The sequence below is a fragment of the Talpa europaea genome, assembly GCF_964194135.1.
Source record: "Talpa europaea genome assembly, chromosome: 10".
In the NCBI taxonomy this organism is placed as follows: Eukaryota; Metazoa; Chordata; class Mammalia; order Eulipotyphla; family Talpidae; genus Talpa; species Talpa europaea.
The window spans coordinates 30,025,540-30,045,830 of record NC_140077.1 but is presented as its reverse complement, the minus strand read 5'-3'; the positions used below and the strand labels follow the sequence as shown (position 1 = coordinate 30,045,830).

The 20,291-nt window shown below is 44.0% G+C and overlaps 1 protein-coding gene across 1 annotated transcript in view; it reads left to right on the top strand.

The window, feature by feature from the left end:
• The window catches only part of WDFY4 (WDFY family member 4), a gene marked incomplete at both ends in the record, with an annotated part of 204,919 nt that overhangs the window by 41,084 nt on the left and 143,544 nt on the right, over positions 1–20,291 (top strand). The window contains 10 exons of the mRNA XM_084245258.1: positions 4,585–4,799; positions 6,042–6,136; positions 7,039–7,276; positions 7,632–7,708; positions 8,739–8,960; positions 9,988–10,166; positions 14,683–14,914; positions 15,937–16,082; positions 17,099–17,210; positions 18,258–18,448. Of these exons, the coding sequence (XP_084101384.1) occupies positions 4,585–4,799; positions 6,042–6,136; positions 7,039–7,276; positions 7,632–7,708; positions 8,739–8,960; positions 9,988–10,166; positions 14,683–14,914; positions 15,937–16,082; positions 17,099–17,210; positions 18,258–18,448 (1,707 nt within the window). The remainder of the gene's footprint in view (positions 1–4,584; positions 4,800–6,041; positions 6,137–7,038; positions 7,277–7,631; positions 7,709–8,738; positions 8,961–9,987; positions 10,167–14,682; positions 14,915–15,936; positions 16,083–17,098; positions 17,211–18,257; positions 18,449–20,291) is intronic.

Sequence of the window (20,291 nt, the reverse complement as noted above, 5' to 3'; positions counted from 1 at the left end):
GCTGCTTACAGAACCTGTAGAGTAAAGGCTGGCCGGGAAACCTGCAATCAGCTGAGGCTCTGTGAATCTTAGCACCCGGGGGGCTGAAAGGGAGTGATCACAGAATGATGTAGCCTCTGGAGGGGACCTCCTGGCTTGAATCTTATCCTTCAGTTCACCATACAACCTCAGCAAATCATAGTAGCTCTGGTTCTTAGTTCCCTTGTTTGTCAACTGGAATAATAATAGCATGGATCTCCTGGAGATTAACTGACGTTTAAATGAGCTAGTATATGAAAGCACTGAGAAGAGTGCCTACAGACAGTGAGCACACAGTGAAGTTGGAACCTGGCACTGGTGAGGGGTTGATCACAAGGTAGGCGTGCGTGCCTGCTCCTGCATGAGCGGCTGCAGTGCGTGGTAGCCATGCACATTGACAGCTCAGTTAGAAGGAATCTTAATAATATTAGACGAGAAAAAAGACTATAACTAAGAGAGGATAATATCCAGAAAGTGCTTGCATCCCCAAAGAAAAAGTGCTTTTTGAGAAGCTGTTTATAATGATTCCCAGAAACAATATACCAGCATGGTAGGTGTTTTCATTCTTCTCATTTTAAAGCTAAAGAAACTGTGCCTTAGAGAAAGTAACTAATTAGCCCAAGTTTGCCCATTAGTTTAGTGCCAAATCAGCATGAATTGACACTCTCTACTTCTGGGTAATGTTTACATATCCTGTGCATAGAAGATGAAGGAAGGTGAGTGTCTGTTTGAAAGTGCAGAAACTATATACAAGGACATGAGGCACAATTTTCTTATGAATCGATGCCTTATCTCTGCAAGACTGTGTACACTACAGTCTTGTTCAAGGAAACGTCTACAGACAATTGTAGATGGAAATCTGTTGACAACAATAACAAACCTGTTTTAAAGATCTCTAATGAAAGACTAATGTCAGCAATTTGGCCAAAGCAATAGAGACACTCAGGGAAGGTCAGTGCCTCCCTTCCTGGGCTTGCCGAGGAAGACCCAGGCACGGATTTGGAACAGGCATCCACGTGCATCTGGGCATTAGTTGCACGTCTATGCAAGTGCATCAAGGAAGCCGTGTATTTAGACATGGATTTTATTGATTTGATGGGCTTTGGACCCTCCTACCTCTAAATCAAGATCACAAACTTCCACGTGAAGGTGATATGGATACCACAAATGAGTATCAGGTTGGTGGGGATGGTTGCAAAATAGGAAATTTATGCCCAAATAAAAAAACTAATTCTATTCTAAGTAAAAAAGGTAAAAACCACAGAGACTTCTCAGACAAAACACATCTGTGGAACCTATTTATTCATGACATCTCACTTATAGTCTTTGATCTTAAGAGCTGAGTTCACTTCAATTGTATCATCTCTCTTCCAAAGTTATCAATAAGGAACCCATTTCAACAAAAAGGGAATAAATGACTAATCCCAATTTGAGTAGCTCAATAAAAACCCTAATTCTCTCTTGGTGTATGGAGGAAGCAAACACCAGTGATCTGATTGTTTTTTTATGTCTATGTCAGGACATTGTGGTTAAAGTGCAGACACACATGTGGATTCATGTACCCATATCCCATGCTTCCTTGGAGGGGCCCACCCCTCCAATGGTGAGACCCAACCATCATGGCCATCATGGGGGTTTGGAACCATCTTAATCTGGTCCAGGAAAGAAAGTGGGGGACAGAGAGATAAAGTGGAATTAAGATTCACAGTGGACAAGGATGGACTTGAAGACTTGACTGTTAAGCGGAGAAAGCAGAAAACTCCTTCAAGCTGCCCTGTAAATTGCTTTGTGATAATTTGCCTTACAGGTCCAGCCTGCCAGCCAGCCTGGTGACCCTGCACGCTTACCACTGAGTCCTAATTGAACCACCACCCCCTTTCCTGCGTTGGAAGTAATATGCGTTAGGAAAATCAATCCATTTGTAGGGGGAGAAACCAGACTGGTTTCCTGCTACTGCTCATATTTTCACTAAAACCCCATTTTACTGGAACCAACATTGAAAAAAACAGCACATTTTATTCAAAACAAGGCAATATTGGTATTGACAGAGCTACAGTGATAATGAGGACGATCAATTTTCTCTCCTCCATTATGGGGTATTGAGCAATTTTGGAGTAAACTTGTGGCATCATTAGACAAGATCAGCATTTCTCCCTTTTGAAACTTTTTTCTTTCTTTTTTGTTTTTTTGCATATTTAGATTTTAAGTATTCTTTCCCTGGTCAGAAAAAAAAAAAAAAAAGAAAATCAAAAATCCCAAAAGTAATAAGTGAAGTGCTAGTAATAAAAACTTGAGATGGTAGATATTCTTTTTAATTCTTATTAATAATACATTGTGATGTTATTTTTGCATCTTGTTTAGTCTCCCCAACTCTTGCCCCAAATTAAAAGAATGCAATCTCCCAAGTTCTAGGAGCAGGAAAACTCAAGGCCAGAGTGTAGAAGCTCCTTTACTGCTTTGACAAGAGTGGAAAAGAGGGAAGTTGGAGGTGAGGCTCTCTCAGATGCAGGAAGGAACAGCAGAGTGAGAAGCATGGTAGGGGTGGGGTTGTGTTCCCTGAAAGTAGAGCCCAAGATAAAGGTGCATGTGGTTGGGATTCACAGAAGGAGGGACTCAGAGGGAGTGAGTGAAGCAGGATGGTTTTGGGGAAGGAGTTGAGTGATGATATGCTGTCAACTGAAGTCTAACTTTAACTTGAGTCTGTGGGGGAATCTGGAACATGAATTGCACCACAGAGCTGAGAAGTACAGTCTCGTTGACAGTAGTAAGGGGTTTGTGTGTGAGTGTATGCTTTCACATGTATGTGTATGTGCATGCACATGTATACCTGTGCATATGTGTCACAAAATATTGGCATATATGTGCTTTTATGTGTCTGCATGTGTGTGTATGTGTGTGAGAATATGTATGGACATATTTATGTCTATATGCATGAATATGGGGGTTATACAGCCCCTGGGTGAGTTAGCTCATGTTAAGGAAGAGGGCTGTCGTCCTGCGAAGTAAACTTCTATGATGAGTAGATTCACTTGAGGGAAGAAGGCCTGGGTGGGGCCCCACAGCATTCATAATAGAAGATTCCATTAAGATCTAATTGGTATCCCTCCCACTTAAGACAATGTCTTATATAACAACAAAAGAGAATGTGGACAGCCCTAAGAGTTTTTCTAAAGGAAACTCCCTCCCCTAAACCATTTATAAATAGGTTTCCCCAGATGTCTGAAAGTAGAGTGTCCTATGAAATCTTTTGTAAGCCAAAATAGCATAAAGCAAACAAGCAATTGTCATCAGTTTATGTGGCCACCTTTAAAGCATTTCCAGACCCCCCAAATAACCTACCAAATCATACCAAACAATGCATCAAATCTTAAATAACAGTCATGTATAATAAAAGCAGGAATGATCTGTTAAATACACAGCCTGTGTAAAGTGATTCCCAGGAAGGAGTTTGGGGGGGGCGCTCTCACTGTTGGGGGTGCTGCCTCTGTAATAGCTGCTGCCAAACAAACGATGTTACCTTTGCATTTCAACTTTTGTCATAAAAGTGAAAAACCTCTTAAGATTTCACTTGGCTAATGAAAACAGGCACTGATACAGGTCTTTCATAACAGTGAAGCGGTGTAACATGAACTTCGAAAAGCTGAAGATACTGGTTTCCTCAGAGAGCTGGGACTCTCAGGGGTTGTCTTTTTATGGACGAAAAGGAAGATTGTAAAGTCAATGCATTATATTTGGCTTAATATTTGCTGAGTCAACTCTATGCACTCTCTTCTATGTCCTTCAAGGACATAAAGATAATAAAGTGATTTGAAATCTATTAGGGTTAGGTAAGAGGCAGCTGTCTATATGGAGAATGTGTTTAGGATACTGGGGGGCTGGCAGGCTCCAGTGCAGCTTCCTGCAGGAACCGTGATGCTAACTGAGCTGTACACTGAGTGGTTGGCTGCTGGGAGATGAGGGCTGCACCTGCCTCAACCAGGGCCTGTGTGGGGTGCTTCCTGCTGGCTTACATTGCAGTGAATCTTCTAAGCCTGGATGTAGAACACAGCAGTGTTAAGTGAGCACAACCAGCTGGGATGGGGTGGGGCACACTAGAAGGCACTTTCCTGCCCAGCGCCAACTACTTATCCACAGGCGCACAACTGCAAATCTGCCTGATGGGATCTTTCCATCTTTTGACAGATCACATGCTTGGGCTTTAATGTAAAATAGCCAGACTTTGAAATGTTAGCAAAGAATCCAGAAATTGCTTCAACATTGCATGGGTTGAACACCAGTTTCCAGGCAGATGCAGCCTGTTGCCCACCAGCTTGCAGTTTGTTGACAGTCATCTGTCTCTCCTGCAGCTGATCCCAGCAGCTCCATCTTCCCGAAGCCCTGAAACCTGGCCTCTGGGACTTGTATGTGAGCAGGGTACCCAAGACAGACTGGAGTGCAGGGTTCAGACTGCAATGGGCACAGCCTTTTTGCTCCACCATGAATTCAAGGCCCAATTGGGAGCTATTACAATCACCCATAAACTATTCTGACCTCAGTACTTACTGCCTGCTTTTGATTACCTCTTAGCTTTCCGAGGAGATCCAGTGCTCCCTGACAAGTCACATCCAGTCCCTGGTGAAATCAGAAAAGAACCGCCAGGTGATGTGTGAGGCGGGGATGCTTAGGACCCTCATGACTTCCTGCCACAAGGCCCTGACCACCAGCAGCAGCCCCTTGCACTCAGGCCTCATCAGGATTTTTGAAAAGCTGGCTTCGCAGGCCATCGAACCAGATGTGTTAAGGTACTGTGTGCTGAGCCCCTGCAGCTGTGCTCATGCCAGGGCAGGGCATGCAAGTGGGTGGCAGGAGTATGCAGGGACAGTGTCTCTAGGTCCCTCCAAACTCTGGAGAACAGAGCCCTCCCCAGCATGGAGGCGGTGAGACTAGGAGCCTGGGGCCTGTATGGACAGTATGTGGGCTCATAGGGCAGAAATAGCCCCACCCAAGGAGCTGACAGTGTCAAGGAGAGGGGACTATATAACCAAGAGGTCTTACAGACGATACAGAATAGCACTGTGGGGGTGTGGGGGTGCTCCAGGAATGCAAGCCGTCTGGAACTGGGAGGACCACAAAGGGCATAAAGTGGAGAGGCTTCCAGTAAATGGGACCAGTTGGGCCCTGTGGGCTGAGCAGATAGATGTTCAGTAGAACAGGAGAGGTGGGATCTATGCATGTGGATGGTCTGCCCAGGCTGTAAGGGCCTGACAGTGCCTGAGAGGCTGGACTGTAGGGAGATTAGTGGTGTAAGCAGCTGCAGCCAGACTCCTGATAATGAGGGAGACAGAAGTAGTGTCCACTGAATCCTGTGGTAGCCTCTGCTGTGAAGCCACAGGTTTCTTGAAGAATGGAGCAGGGAGGAAAGATGCAGAGGGCAAAGCAGACACAGAAGACGGGAAGGTCCTGCCCCTATGGAAAGCAGTGTGGAGTTTCCTCAAAAGACTAAAGACAGATCTGCTGTAAGGCCTAGCAATTCCACTCCTAGGAATCTACCGAAAGGATACAAAAACACTATTTGAAAGGAAAACCTGCACTCCTGTGTTTATTGCAGCACTATTTACAATAGCCAAGGTATGGAAACAACCTAAATGCTCCAGAACAGACGAGCGAATCAAGAAGATGTGGTATATATGCCATACACAATGGAAAACTACTCAGTGATCAGAAAAGATAAACTCATGTCATTTGTGGCGACATGGATGGAGCTGGAAGGGATTATGCACAGTGAAATAAGCCAAAGCAAGATAAATACTGGATGGTGTCATTTGTATGCGGAATATAGAGAAACCAAGCAAAGGTCCAGACATGGGCAAACATTAAAGAAAATTCTTGAAAGCTGACTGTAGATCTGAGGCACATGAGGAACAATGCAGAGAGTGGGGTTCAGGAGTGCTAAGCTCTAGGATCTAGAGATATCTGATGAAGCTGGGGAAAACTTCACCTGTATGGTGTCCTCATTTGGTTCTCTTGTGTGTTGTAATATTCAGACAATTTCTAGGCCTTGGAATTCCCCCCGCTCCATCAGCTGCAATGAAAATACTCAATTCATCTCGTGTGCCTAGAAAGGACTCTGGATGCTCAGGTGAGGACAGAGGAGAGAACAGGGGCAGGTTATCTGGGGTTGAAAGAGAATATGCATGTCTTGTCTGGGAAGCAAACATTTACAACAGCTGGGAAGCAAACAGATTTTAAAAAGGGTTTTGCCTCCTGACTACTGGAGCAAATGATGAATAGCACAGGGATCTGTGTTCACAAGAGAAAGACCAGATCGGGCAGGAGAGGGACCACCCCACCCCCATATGAGAGAGGTGATGGTGGCATGTGCTCAACCCCTTTGGGCTTAGATCCCAGTAACAGTGATAGGGCCATGACATAGCCGGAGTGCCCGCCGCTGCTTCTGAACAGGGATGCCCAGTGATGACTTTTGCACAGCTCAGGGTGAGGAGAACAGGAGGGCAAAGCATAGGGTGAACATCTGAGTAGCAGGCTTGGTACCTGGGAGAACCAGCTTGGAGAAAAGAAAGCCAAGACATGCTAACTATAGGATCACATCAGGACATCAAGATCCAGAGCCTGATTGAAAAGCAAGGCTTGGTGTGGTGACCAGAGTTTGGGGATGTGAGCTTTCAAAGACATTAGCTGTTATGAGAGCAACTGGATGTGAGTAAAGCCCTAGTCAGTGATTGCCGATGGGGTAAGCCAATAACTGCATCAGAAAAGGATGTGTTGGGAGGGTGGGGGATGTAGTGGTATTGAAGAGGGGAGAAATTTCTAGAAGGAATAGATTGTTATCATGGTTCAGTGTGAACAAAATCAACAGGGGGCCCAGTTTTGCTCAGGAGAACACCCTGAAAATGGTTAGGAAATGCTAGGTGACTCAGTAGTGGCCCCTTGGGTGCCATGGCAGAGGTGTCAGGGCTTTTGTCTACTGTGGGAAAGGAGTGGAAATGTTATTAGGGCATGTGTCTCCTTTTGCTGCTTTAGGGTCACAGGCAATGGCAGCAGTGGCCGCTGAAGGTACTGTGGGAGCCACCCCTGATGCATCCCCCTGCCCTGCAGTCACACAGGCCCTCAGACCTTCTGGGGAGACCCCGAGCTCCACCACTGCCCTGCAGACAGCACTGAGTCTCATCTCCATGACCTCCCCACGCAACCTGCAGCCGCAGAAGGCAGCCCTGGCTCCATCATTTGTGGAATTTGACATGTCTGTGGAAGGCTATGGGTATGACAGGCTTTCACATATTTGAAATACACTTTATGAACTTCCCAGTGCCTCAAATGAATGATATTGATTATAAAATTGTAGTTCCCATCAGCTCTCAGCGGTAGAAAATGTCTGGGTCATGGATACCCTGTCCACTGATTAACTTCTCAGGGGTAGCACCCTGATCTGGGCAGGGCCAGGACCCCCACCCTCCTCCCCTGGCTGTGCAGCTTCCAGTGGGAATCCTTGTAAGGCCATGGGGTCAGCGTCAGGCACTTTCTGTCTCTGTGGCCCCTGCAGAGGACAGAGGGGAGATGTCATGGCCAGAGGTTGGCTTGCACATCCATGATCTGAGGCATTTTCTTGTTTCCAGCTGTTTGTTTATTCCGACCTTGTCTACGGTTATGGGAACCAGCACTGAGTACTCTGTTTCCGGAGGGACTGGGACAGGTAGGTGCTTCTTGTGTTTGTGGTGGGGGGAGGGGGGTGGGGTTACCTTTGTAAGCTATCTTTACCATGCCCAGAGAATTAGTCCCTAGGGAGTCTTAATGTCAGATTTCCACATGGTTTATCAAAAGAGCATGAGTCTTCCCTTGGGTCCTGCTATCTACACACTAGTCATCCCCAGTTTGTCATGCCTCTCTTAGGGCAGGTGTCCTGTTCATCTTGTGTCCCCAGGGCCCATGACTTTGTGTATAGAGGGGGTTCAGTAAGCACTGCTTGGTTCAGGGGGTGACTTGTCAACTGAGCCTGGGTTAGATTCATTATTTTGGTGACTAACCTTATGACTCTTTCTAGAGAAGAATGTGAGTTGTATGTTGACTGTCATTCAGAAACAGAGCTGTTCTTGAACCTTGGCATGCTGAGCTGAGATGAAAACCAATCACCCTTTATCAGGAGGATCAGGGTCTGTATTTCTAGGGAAGGGTGAGCATGGAGGAACCATTGCATTCACAACCCTTCAGCACAGGACACTAAGTCTGACCCTGACCATTCGGTGAGGACAGTGAGACCTACCTTCACTGCTTACCCCATTGTGGGGTGGGAGGATCTGGGCTTCCTGAGATTGATGCCATCCCCATGTAGCTCATGGGACTAGTTAAACTGCAGTGTCTCCTACCACATGTAACACAGGGTCTAGCTTTAGATCAGCTGACCAGACCACCAAATGACACTAGATCTCACGGTTGTGCTCCCGTTCTACTTATGTGACAAGGTGGCATAGAATAACAATGGGACAGAATTGGAGAGAGACTTTGAGGGTCTTGTTTAAGTCCCTGTGGGAATATGACTTATTCCTGTGAGTATGAATGGTGAGACAGAGCATCCTGCCACATGGGGTTGATGTAAAGTGTGAATGAGTCACATGTGGTGCTGGCACCAAATAGGGCCATCCTGGGCTGAATCAGAGCCACATTGAGTCTGGATGGGCTTCTGTGACAGGACAAAGCCTAAGTACAGGCTTGTGTTCTTACCCCAGGCACTTCCAGGTCATTCCCTCCACCTGGGGGCCTCACCTTCTCCTGCTGGTTCCTGATCAGCAGGCACAGCAGGGTCCCTGAGGGCCACCCGCTGCACTTCTTCACCCTGGTGCGCCACCTGGCCAGGACCGAGCAGCCCTTTGTCTGCTTCTCCATCAGCCTCTGCCCAGAAGACCTCTCGTTGGTTGTGTCTACGGAAGAGAAAGAGTTTCAGCCCCTAGGTAAGGTGCTGGGAGACAGAGCTGCTTTCACCTCCACTTGGGGGAGTGGGGCTGTGTCAGAAGTTCTTGCCACAAGCATGACTAAAACTTCTCATTTTTCCATCTTTTGAAATTGCTCTCTTGAGTTCCATACCCGATGAACCACCTAAATGAGTGTTTGTTATATGTCTGCCATGACCTAGGCAGTTTCATGGTATAACTGCCAGGCAGACAAGGCCCAGGCCTCAGTGTGGCTTCGGAGGTGTCTTGGTGGCCTTCCAGGAACATTGCTGGGCCCTGGTGGAATTGTTGTTAAGGGGATTCAGGGCTTCCCCTCACTGGGGCATCTCCTTGGAAAGGCTCGTGAGAATGCACACAACTGAGCCAGGGCTACTTCTCAGTCCCAAATCCAGAGGGTTGCCGGTGCTTGGCAGCATATAGCCCAGGGCCCAAGCCTCCTTCAGTGATGCTGGTGCCTGGTCCTGGCTCTGCCTTTTAGAGTTCAGCGTGGCTTCAAAGTCATCCATCTATGGTGACCTAAGTTGGTCTGAGGGGGCCAAACCCAGCATGTCCCAGCTTGTCTGGTCATGTGCACCCTGAGAGGGTAGCTATTTCTTAGTGAAGCCACCGAAAGGTCCAGAGCATGACTGGCATCCTTGACACACAGCACTACTGCTTCTCCCCCTCCCTCTCAGAATGATGCCAGAGAATGCACGTGTCTGTGGAGATGTGCTGGTGCAGGGAGACCCCAGAGTCTGCCTGGGATTTGAATCCACCACCTTGGGCAAGTTGCCTAACTCTGTATGCCTTGGGATGCTAAAATGGAAATCAGGATAAACCTCCCTCACAGGATTATTGTGAAGAGAATGTGAGCTCATATTTTAGCAGTCCTCTCCAGTATCTGGCACAAAGCAAGAGCTCAGGAATGGTAACCACAGTGATGATTTTATGGCAGGGTCTAGACTGTGGCTGCCAGGCACGAGGTCCACCTCTGGGTTCCATGTCCTCCATGGCGGACATGAGAGCTGGTGTTTGTGCTCTCTTCCAGATATCATGGAACCTGAGGATGACCCTGAGCCTTCTGCAGGACGGCAGCTTCGGGTCAGATGTGGTCCACTGCTGGCTTGTGGTCAGTGGCATCACCTGGCTGTGGTTGTGACTAAGGAAATGAAAAGGAATTGTACCATTTCCACCTATCTGGATGGACAGGCCATTGGCTCAGCCAAGGTGAGATGATTCCCTTGACCCACTCTTGTCCCATACTCCTGGCTAGCCACCCAGGAGTGGCCTCTGTTCAGTTCTCTATCTTTTTTCAGTGGTGGGATTGGGGTCCAATGAACCCCTATTTCCTTGCTGTCAGAACACTTAGGTGAGTTCAGCATAAACAGGACATCTGTAGAAAATGGAATGAAGGTAACACAACAGAGAGAAGGTAAATAAAAATGGAAATAAGAATATTTTGATAGTTATGACTAAGAATAAACATAAGAAAATACAAATCTCCAGAGAGAACAAAGCAAACGGCTCACATGTTGAAGCATGGGTTTCTCAGGGAGGTCTGAACAGTGCATAAGGTCCTCCTTTTCTATGAGGCTTCCTTGTGAGTCAAATGCATCTGATCTGTGCACATACTGAGGAGCAAGGTGGTAGAACTTACAAAGTCTCCAACACATCTTGCCAGACTTAGAGCAAGAACGATGAGCAAAGGATAACCTCCTATTCAGGAAAGATAAAGGAATGTGAATGTTGCTTTAGCAGGAGGAAGTGTCTCATTGCTGCCGTGTAGAGACAACTGAGGCCATGAGGTATAAGGGAGACCAAGCGAGGAGATGAGGGCTCTAGTAGGCTTGCTGCAGAAGCCATTGTCAAGGGTCCCAAAGAAGCCAGAAGGCAGTTCCCAGAAGGCCATAGTGGGCAGGAATGGCCAGATTCCACCCAGGTTCCGGAGAGAACATCTCAACCTCAGCTGCATTCTGGAATTACCTGGAAATTCTTTTTCAACTTCTCTTGCATAGGCTACACCCCAGACCAATTACAGCAGAATCTGTGGGGGTGGGGTGATATGGATTATGTTTTCAAAGTTTCCTGGGTGATTATAATATATAGCCAGAATGGAGACACTTATTAATAAGGTTTCTCAATTCAACAGTGTTGACAGTTAGGACCAGATAATTTTTTGCGGTAGGAGCCTATTCTATGTACAGTAGGACATTTAGCAGCATCCCTCTGGATGCCATAGCATCTCTCTGCCCAGTTGTCGCCACCAAAGATGTCTCCAGATATTTTTAAATGTCCCTCAGGAGGACAAAAATTAAGCAGGTTGGGAATCATGAAGTCAGAACAACCTAAATTCTGTGGAACATCTAAAGATGAATGATTCTCTCTTCTGGTAAAATTGTCTTAGCAAAAACAAACAAACAAACAAACAACAACAAACAAATCTCAGAGAAATTCAGCAGGAAGATTAAAAAAAAACAGTTTCTCCAAGACATAAAGTTAACTTTCCCCCCAAATTATTAAAAATACTAGTCCTTCCTTCCTTCCTTCCTTCCTTCCTTCCTTCCTTCCTTCCTTCCTTCCTTCCTTCCTTCCTTCCTTCCTTCCTTCTTTTCTTCCTTCTTCCTCCTTCCCTGTGTCTCTTCTTCCCTCCCTCCCTCCTTCCATGTTTATTGAGCATCTACTATGTTTTGGTGCTGTTTTGGTTTCTAGCCATTGTCCATGTCCACCAGTCTGATACCTCCACGAATATTTATAAAACAAAAGTTATATTTATTGAACTTGCTCTACCAAGATAATGAAGAGTTGTGGGGGACTTATATAAGGTGTGAGTTTATTTTAGGTGATTTGGGTTCAAAGAAGAGGAGGTTGGTCTGTTTTGCATTGGATGCTGTCAGAAAGAGAGGCCACTTTCGACCTGCGTATGTTAAGGTATATTGTGAGATGTGCATGTATGTTTTTCTAGGAGACAGGAGGAAGGAAAAAGGGATAGGGTTGTCATTGGAGAAGAACAGGATCACTCATGTCAATCAGGATGGGAAGTATGGTCTCTTGCGGTTGCGCAGTGTCTTTGTTTTTAATCTGTTCAGGCATGGTTATAGGATGCACTCGCATTCTCTCTGGTTTCAGCAATAGGCTGGTATCCTGTGAAATAGTTTGTGTACTTTGGGACAAATAGGATAAAAAGGTCCTATTGATATTTGGCCCTTGTTCACACCTAGCACAGGGCTACAACTCACGAAGCCTTCCAACAACCCTTGATGAATTGCACTGAATTTACTGCCCTAAGGAGAATATGGATTGACTGATGGTATTGTTGAAGGAATAGGCACATGAGTGAACATCTCAACCATAGGTCAGCAGGAAGTCTGGGAGGGGTGTGAGGTCATGGGTATAGGCCAAAATTTGCCTTGGAGAATAGTCAAAGGCCAAGTCTGACAGAACTGATTTTCTAAGATAATTTCAACAAGTAGGGTCAAGATCGGCAAGTGAAATTAACTCTCATCAACTTAAAAGACTGAGTTTAAATGCAAACTTCTGTGGGGCAAGAATAATATGGGAGCGCTTAGGTTGGAGACAACCCGGTGTAACCACTGTTCTCAAATGTGAGAGTCTTTGTTTTCATTTCCAAGGGAAGATAAATTAAATTTAGAGAGGTGGCAAGTATGTTAGTATCCTGAATGAGCAAAATTGGTTTGGGAGTAATTTGAGACTTTTTATGTTTATAGGTCAATCTGAATGGTGCAGTGAATATATACTGCTGGAATTTGGGGGGAAAAGAGCAAGCTAGATTGGAGAGGCGATGCTGCCTCCAAGAGCAGCAATGCTGGGAGTGGTGTGGGGTGAGGGAAAGATGACTCAATGTCCATGTGGAACAGTGAGAAGCCTAGAGGGACTACACCAAGAAGATGCAACTCCGATCCAAGGGCAGTCTCGTATTTATTTAAAATTAGTTTCAGGAAGGTGGAAAAGCACGTGGAGAATGTACATGCATTTTATGATTCTATTATTTGGTTTTCCTGTAGAATTTTAAGAATTCTTCTATATATTCTATATACTAGTCCTTTTCTTAGTATGTGATTTGCAAATAAATTCTCCAAATCTATAACTTGGTTTCATCCATTTTCACAAGGAATTTTGAAGAACTTAAGTTTTTATTTTGATGAGGTATGACTCATCAATTTTTTCTCTTTTGGTAATGCTTTTGGTGTTAAGTCTAAGAACTCTGCCTGGACCTAAATTATGAAACTTTTCTTCTTTTTTTTCTCTAAAAGTTTTCTAGTTCTAAGATACTTTACATTTGAATTTGTGATCAACAATCAATTAATTTTTGTATAAGGTTTAGGTTGAAGTTCATTTCTTTGTTTATGGATGCCCAATTGCTCCAGAACTATTTACTGGAGAGGCTGTGCATCTACACTGAATTGCTTTTGAACCTTTACCCAAAATCAGTTTGGCAAATTTGTGTGTTTGTTTCTGGAATCTGAATTCCTTTCCATTGATTTATGTGACTATTCTCCTACTGATATCACACTATCTTAAGTATGATAGCTATACAATATTGAGTAGAGTGGTGTCTCCCACTTAATTCTTTTCATTCCAAAGCTTTATTAATTTTTTTAAACATTTTATTTATTTATGCATACAAGAGCTGGGGTATAGGCCAGAGGTGTGGGGGTAAGAGGATTCACCAGAGACAGAGTGGGGATCAGAGCAGGCAGATTCACAGAAATACACTGCTGAGGGGAGCAGCGAGACAGGAGAAGTCTGCTGTGCCTTGTGGGTTAGCACTCTGGCGCCTGGCTGGCGATCAAAATTGTGCTGCAGTGGCTGCCAGTAGCTTGATAGTGCAGAGACTTAACTCCTTGCGACACCGTGGAGGACCCCTTTTTCAAAGCTTTAAAAAAAGCTGTTTAAGCTATTCTAGGGTTTTGATCTTCCCATATATATTTTAGAATTAGCTTGGTTGTGTTGATAAAAAATATTTTTGAAGATTTTTATAGGAATTGCATTGTACTTTTAATCAGTTTGGAAAAAATTACTTCTTCACTCTTTTGAGTCTTCCTATTCATGAAGATGGTATTTCTCTCTGTTTATATAGGATTTCTTTCATCTTTTTAAAAATTTTTCACTATATAGATACTATTCATCTACTATCAAGTATTTAATTTTCCTTTAAATAATAATAAGTGGTATTGTTTTAAATTTTAATTTCTGTATGTTAATTGATAGACTATAGAATATGATTGATTTTTGTTTTGATGATTCAACCTGTGATGTTGCTGAACTCATTAGTCGTAAGAGGGATTTATTTATTTTTGTAGATTACTTGGAATTTGCTATATGGAAATAGAAAAAGTTTTATTTCTTCCATCCTGATATGTATGTGTGTAATTATTTTTAGTAGAGAAGACTTAGTTAATGTGTCAATACTAGAATTCAGTTTCCTAGTAGAATGACTGGGACCAGAAGGATAGACCTGTTAGTGGATCTTAATATTTCTTTTTAAATTTATTTCCAAAGCCAGAGTATCAGTTTTTCACTCTCACCAGCAATTTATAAACTTTTGAGTTATACTTTTCAGCTTCAGAGTTATCTTTTTAATATTTTCAGATAAAATAAGTTTTCACTTTGAGAAAAGAATAAGATACATCATTTGATACCTGTGTGATCTGTGTGTATTTATTTGATCAGTTTTGAAGCTAACCGCCTGCTATTCCCCCCCCCATCCTTTTTATTTTAACAGATGTTGTACATGCAGGCATTACCAGGACCTTTCCTTTCAATGGATCCCTCTTCATTTGTGGATGTTTATGGATATATTGCTACCCCTCGAGTTTGGAAGCAAAAGTCATCATTAGTATGGCGTCTTGGCCCCACATACCTCTTTGAAGAGGCCATCTCAATGGAAACTCTGGAAGTTATTAACAAACTTGGCCCAAGATACTGTGGCAACTTCCAAGCTGTGCATGCCCAAGGTATGGAGTATTTTGATTCATAATGTTCTTGTTGATGTTATTTTTTTTAATGGCCATCCAGCTATTTATAGCATATTTATGAAGAATAAACTCAGCATAGGTCAGTCATTAGGGAAGACCTCTGTAATTGGATCATTATATATTTACAACCCAACAGAAAATGTCACAGAAAAGGAAATGACAATATCCTTTATATTTCAACTCCAAAGCACATAATGGAGATAGTGGGTGGGTAATACCATCAGCTAAGAAAGAGAGAGGAGAATGAGATAAATAAGTTGCATTCCTTTTAATGAAGAAGCTTTTTAACTAAAGTATACTGTTGTCTTCAATTATTAAACAGGCAGACAAAACATTCACATTTTCAATATTGATTGTTGGCTGTTCAAGCAGGGAGCATTGCTCTTTGTACTCAGTCAAGTCAAAGGGGTCAGCTCCCATCTGGGAAGAATGATAAATGAGTCTACACACGGAAGCCTTGGGCTTCGTGACAGACGAGTATTTCAGTCTCCATGCCCCACAACTTCCTTAAACTGCATTTCCTCTGGCAAATGGCAATGGATAGAGCAATGCGACAAGATCAGGCTTACAACCAGTTTCACCGGTGCTCTATTCATACCAGGCTTCTCAAGTAGTATGTGTGGCTTTCCTTAACTTAAGGACCAGGCCACTAATTCCAAATGGGATGTTCACCATGGACATGCATCTCATTGTCCTTCCAGTTCAGCCTATTCCCTTTTTCATAAAGCAGCTTTAATATCACTTAGCATTCTGGTTTGGGGAGCAAGATTACATCCTTGATAGATGTTTTAAGTTCTAGTAATTTCATACCTGGAATTCCGCTGTTTTATAGTAATCATGTGGGTGCAAAACATACAGACATAGACATTTGAAGATACAATGGAAAAACATACAAACATTTTCTCAATGATGACTTTGCCATATAGCAGTAAATATTTACTCTTCTGAGGATTAATTCACTTTCTGTGAGAGTAGAACTAACTGAAAATATACTGTTTTAGGAGAGGACCCTGGTATGGAAGCAACACCCCTGGTTGCAGAAGAAAAACTTTCCTTTGGCCTTCACATAGCCAGCTCCTCCATCACCAGTGTTGCTGACATCAGAAACACTTATAATGAGGTGGACAGCCGCCTGATTGCCAAAGAGGTATGCCTTCTAACTTCTCTTACTGCCCCCTTCTGGAATCATGTTCTCATGGTTTGCCTCCACTTTCTGCTTAAGTGAACACTAACTCAGGTTTGCACTTTGTGTAGACAGATACACACAGATACCTTTCCACTTCACCTGTTAAAATACCCTATGCCTTTCACCTATTAGCGTCCCCTGAGACTAAACCTTTTATTTGGAGTTGCTCAGGGAAGAAAGTAGGTGTTCTTCATTCTTTGAAGTAAAGCAGGATCAAGTAGAATGTTTAAAAACCCTTTGGGAAACTGAGAACATTATTGAGCTTCCCCTTTTGGAGTATAATTGACCCCCAATTGCGCTAACACTGCAAAGTCTTCTGTGAATTGCTGTGGTTATTTTAAACAGCTAGTTTGTGAAACAGCAAGCAGATGTGTTGTAGATGGAAATGCTATTAGAATTGCTATTTTCTAATCCCTATAAAGAGCTCTTTTGCTTACTGCTATTGAATTTGGACTGATTTGTTTACATTCTATTTACCCTTACAGATAGTCAGGGATCACCTCCCTTTACTGAGAAGGAATGATTGGGAAATAGGTTTTGTTGAGCACCAAAGCTGTACTTAATAGCAGAGGAAGCCAGAATTTTCTCCTTGACCCTCAGAAATTAGAGTCTTGGGCTTGCAGAGACTGGACACCCCCAAAGTGGGAAAAAGGCAGACCTGGCCTTCCTAGCACTTCCTCCTGAATGTGCTGTTGGGGCCTGACTGTGAGCCTGTGGGGTATTTGGTGGTGCAATTGCATACGTGAAATTTCTCCCTATGATTAAACGAAAGCCCAGGAGGCAAGACATGAAACCTGAATTTTGGCTTCAGTCATTCTGACATTGGTTCAATTATTATTCATTATTATTCACTGACTATCATTTACTGAATGCTAACAGTGGGTCAGTTTTCAGGTGCCTGCCCTTGAGGAGCTCATGAACAAGACCTCTTCCTTTCCAGGAAAATTTTTAGAGCTAATTATTGCCAATTTCTCTAGATGAACATTTCATCCCGTGACAATGCCACACCTGTGTTCTTGCTAAGGAATTGTGCTGGCCACCTCTCGGGTCCTCTGCGAACTATTGGCGCTGTGGTTGTTGGCCAATTAGGTATGTCAAGTCACAAACCATTACTGCTACATGGGAAGAAGGATTTATGCCTGTCATCATTTGTGCAACCTAGAGTTCTTTTTTTTTTTTTAAAGATTTATTTATCTATGCAGACAAGAGCTGGGGTGCAGGCCAGAGTTATGGGGAAGACAGGATTCAACAGAGACAGACTGGGAAACAGAACAGGCAGATCTACTGAAATACACTGCTGAGGGGAGCAGTGGGTGAAACAGGAGAGGTCTGTTGCACCATGTGGGTCAACTCTCTGGCCGGGGATCAAACTTGTTCTGCAGTGGCTATGGATAGCTTTATAGTGCTGATGCTTAACCCCTTGCACCACCAGGGAGGCCCTGCAACCTAGAATTCTGAGTAACATGCAGGATTTCCATTTCACTTGGTGTGTTGGGGAGCCAAAATGGTGAGAGCAAGAGTTGGGGCAATAATGTTGCCCAAAGTTTGGCCTCCCACAGAGCACAGAAGTCAGTTCACCTTGTTACAATTGACAATTGGTAATGAACTCAGCTACTAAACAGGCTGGCATCTATGTGCAAGGGAGCATATTTATAGCAAGCACAGTGAGGCCTTTGAGCAGGGAAGTGGCTATGCCTTTGAATGAAAAACAACAGTTAGTCTCTATTGGTGTCCTGCAATCGGGCAAGAGCAAAGCAGCAAGTTAGTGTGAAGATCCTATCCTTTAGGATCTAGGGAGCAGACAAGAACCGGAGATTATCAGAATAGCCAGAAAATTGAGATTCAGAGGGCACTGGCTCATCTAAATCTCTGGACTGAGACAGAGGTAGGTGATCTGAAACCCATTGGGTTGTTTCAGCCCCTGGGGACTCAGAAAGGACTCAGCATTGTGTCTCTCAATGACTGAGGACTTTTAAAGACCCCTTCCCTGCCTCCCAGCCTGTCCCACATGCATGGGTACACCTATATGGATGGATACTGGCCTTGGCCACTCATTTCCCCTTGCATGCTGCCAAGGGATTTTCTGTGACAGTGAAACTGTGACATACTGATGGAACACCCCTTTGTCCCACACAGGGGTAAGAGTGTTCCACTCCAGCCCTGCTGCCAGCAGCCTGGACTTCATTGGTGGACCTGCCATCCTCCTGGGTCTCATTTCCTTGGCAACAGATGACCACACCATGTATGCAGCTGTGAAAGTCCTGCACTCAGTCCTGACCAGCAATCCCATGTGTGACCGCCTGATGAGGCACATCTCTGGGTACCAGGTAATCCCATCCTTCCATCTGAGTTTGTGACTCCTCAGGAGGTTTTGTCCCAAAACAACATGGAAGAACTTTGCTGGTTTCAATAGACATTCCCTCCAGGGTGGCTTCTAGAGAAGGGAAGTTGAAAGCTCCTGGGTCCTGAGACCAGCATTGTTATAGCAGAGGGCCAGGTGACAGCCAGAAAAGGCTCTGATCAGGATGGGGATGCCCACCTCTCTGTGGCTACTGTTCCACTCACTGATAAATTCAAGACTCGTGTGGTTTCTTCCCCACAACCCCACCTTTGCATCTAATGTGATGGCTAAAAACCCAGGCTCTGTAATAAGAGTGCTGACTTTGAATGTTCCCTCTTCCTTTAACTTCTATTATACCTTGAGTGAATTACTTACCTCCTGTGCCTCAGCTTCCCCACCTGTACAGTATGGATTACCCAACATCTTGCATGATGGGGTTGCAATGAGGACTGGATGATTCAATGAAAATGAAGGGTTCAGAATTATATCTGGCCCAGAATAAGAACTCTACAAATGTTAGCTCTCTTTAGTTCTTAATCTCTTTGTGCTTTAGTTATCCTATGTGAAAAATGGGAATAATAACAGCACCTATTCTATAAGGTTGTGATGATTAAGTGAGTTAATATATGTGAGGACTTAGAAAAGTGCTGCTGAGATTAATTGTTGTGTAGGTGTTCTCTGCGAATGTTATTGCTATTTAATATTCATAAAATCATGTGAGACATGGTCACTGCCCAAGTATCTTCTGGCATGAGTAGGGAAGAGCTAGGTTCGAAGTCTAGATAATGCCTCTGGGACACAATGGCTGGAGTGGGCCCTCCTGGTCCAAGGGACTGGGAGAAATCCCCCATGTCTCTTTGGCCCCCGAGTCAGGGTCTGAGAGGAAGAACACTTTAGGCATGCCCCCTGTTGCCTGGACTGAAGTTGGAAACAGCCCTTTCCTCCTGCCCTGCCTGTGGCCTATTGATGATAGCCACCTTCTACTTTACAGGCATGATGCTATCTATCCCTTGTGCAAACCTGGTACAATCTCTCAAATTCTTTAGACTGGTTTTTAAAGGTCCTTCAAGCCCCACTACCAACAAGCCAATGTTTCATACCCTATACTCCTTCCTCCCCAAATCCTACAATGTCATGGATTGCTAATACAGAGTGACTCTGAATAACTGTGCTCTTGGAAGATGATCCCCAAGTATATGCCTCATTATTTTCCCAAATCAAACTCAAATGGCAAGGGGGATATCTCCCCTGATTCCTGAGCTTAGTGTGCATCATCTCCTGGCCTCTTGTGTGATGCCCAGTGCCAATGGCTCTTAACTCTGCACATCTCCTCTACACTGTAGTCATCCGAAGACCTGGTGCCTCCTTTTCTTTTCCATCAATGAGATCAAATAGACATGCAGGAAATACTTTGGGAATAAGTGAATGGCTATTTCTTGGTTTATATTAAAACTCAATAATTGGGACTCTTTGTATATAAAAGTTTTCTTTGATTATAGTATTAAAGGTAGTTGTAAAGGGATTTGTGCTAAATCAGCACATAGTTATGTGCTGTTGTGCCTAGGGATTTTAATTATTATTGTGAGCACAGGAAGATACAAAGTAGTTTCTGCTTTCATGAATATATCTAAAATAAAATAATATAAATAGAAAATAATTTTAGTATAAATTGAATGCAACATGTGTCTGAGTTTCTCTTCCAGATGTGGTCTGTGTCCCATACAGTCTGTGACTTGATGGTACTTTAGCCATATTTCCAGAAACCCTGAGCTCCTTAGAGTTGGGATCATCTCATTCTCACTCATAGCCAAGTGCGGGACCTGGCACAT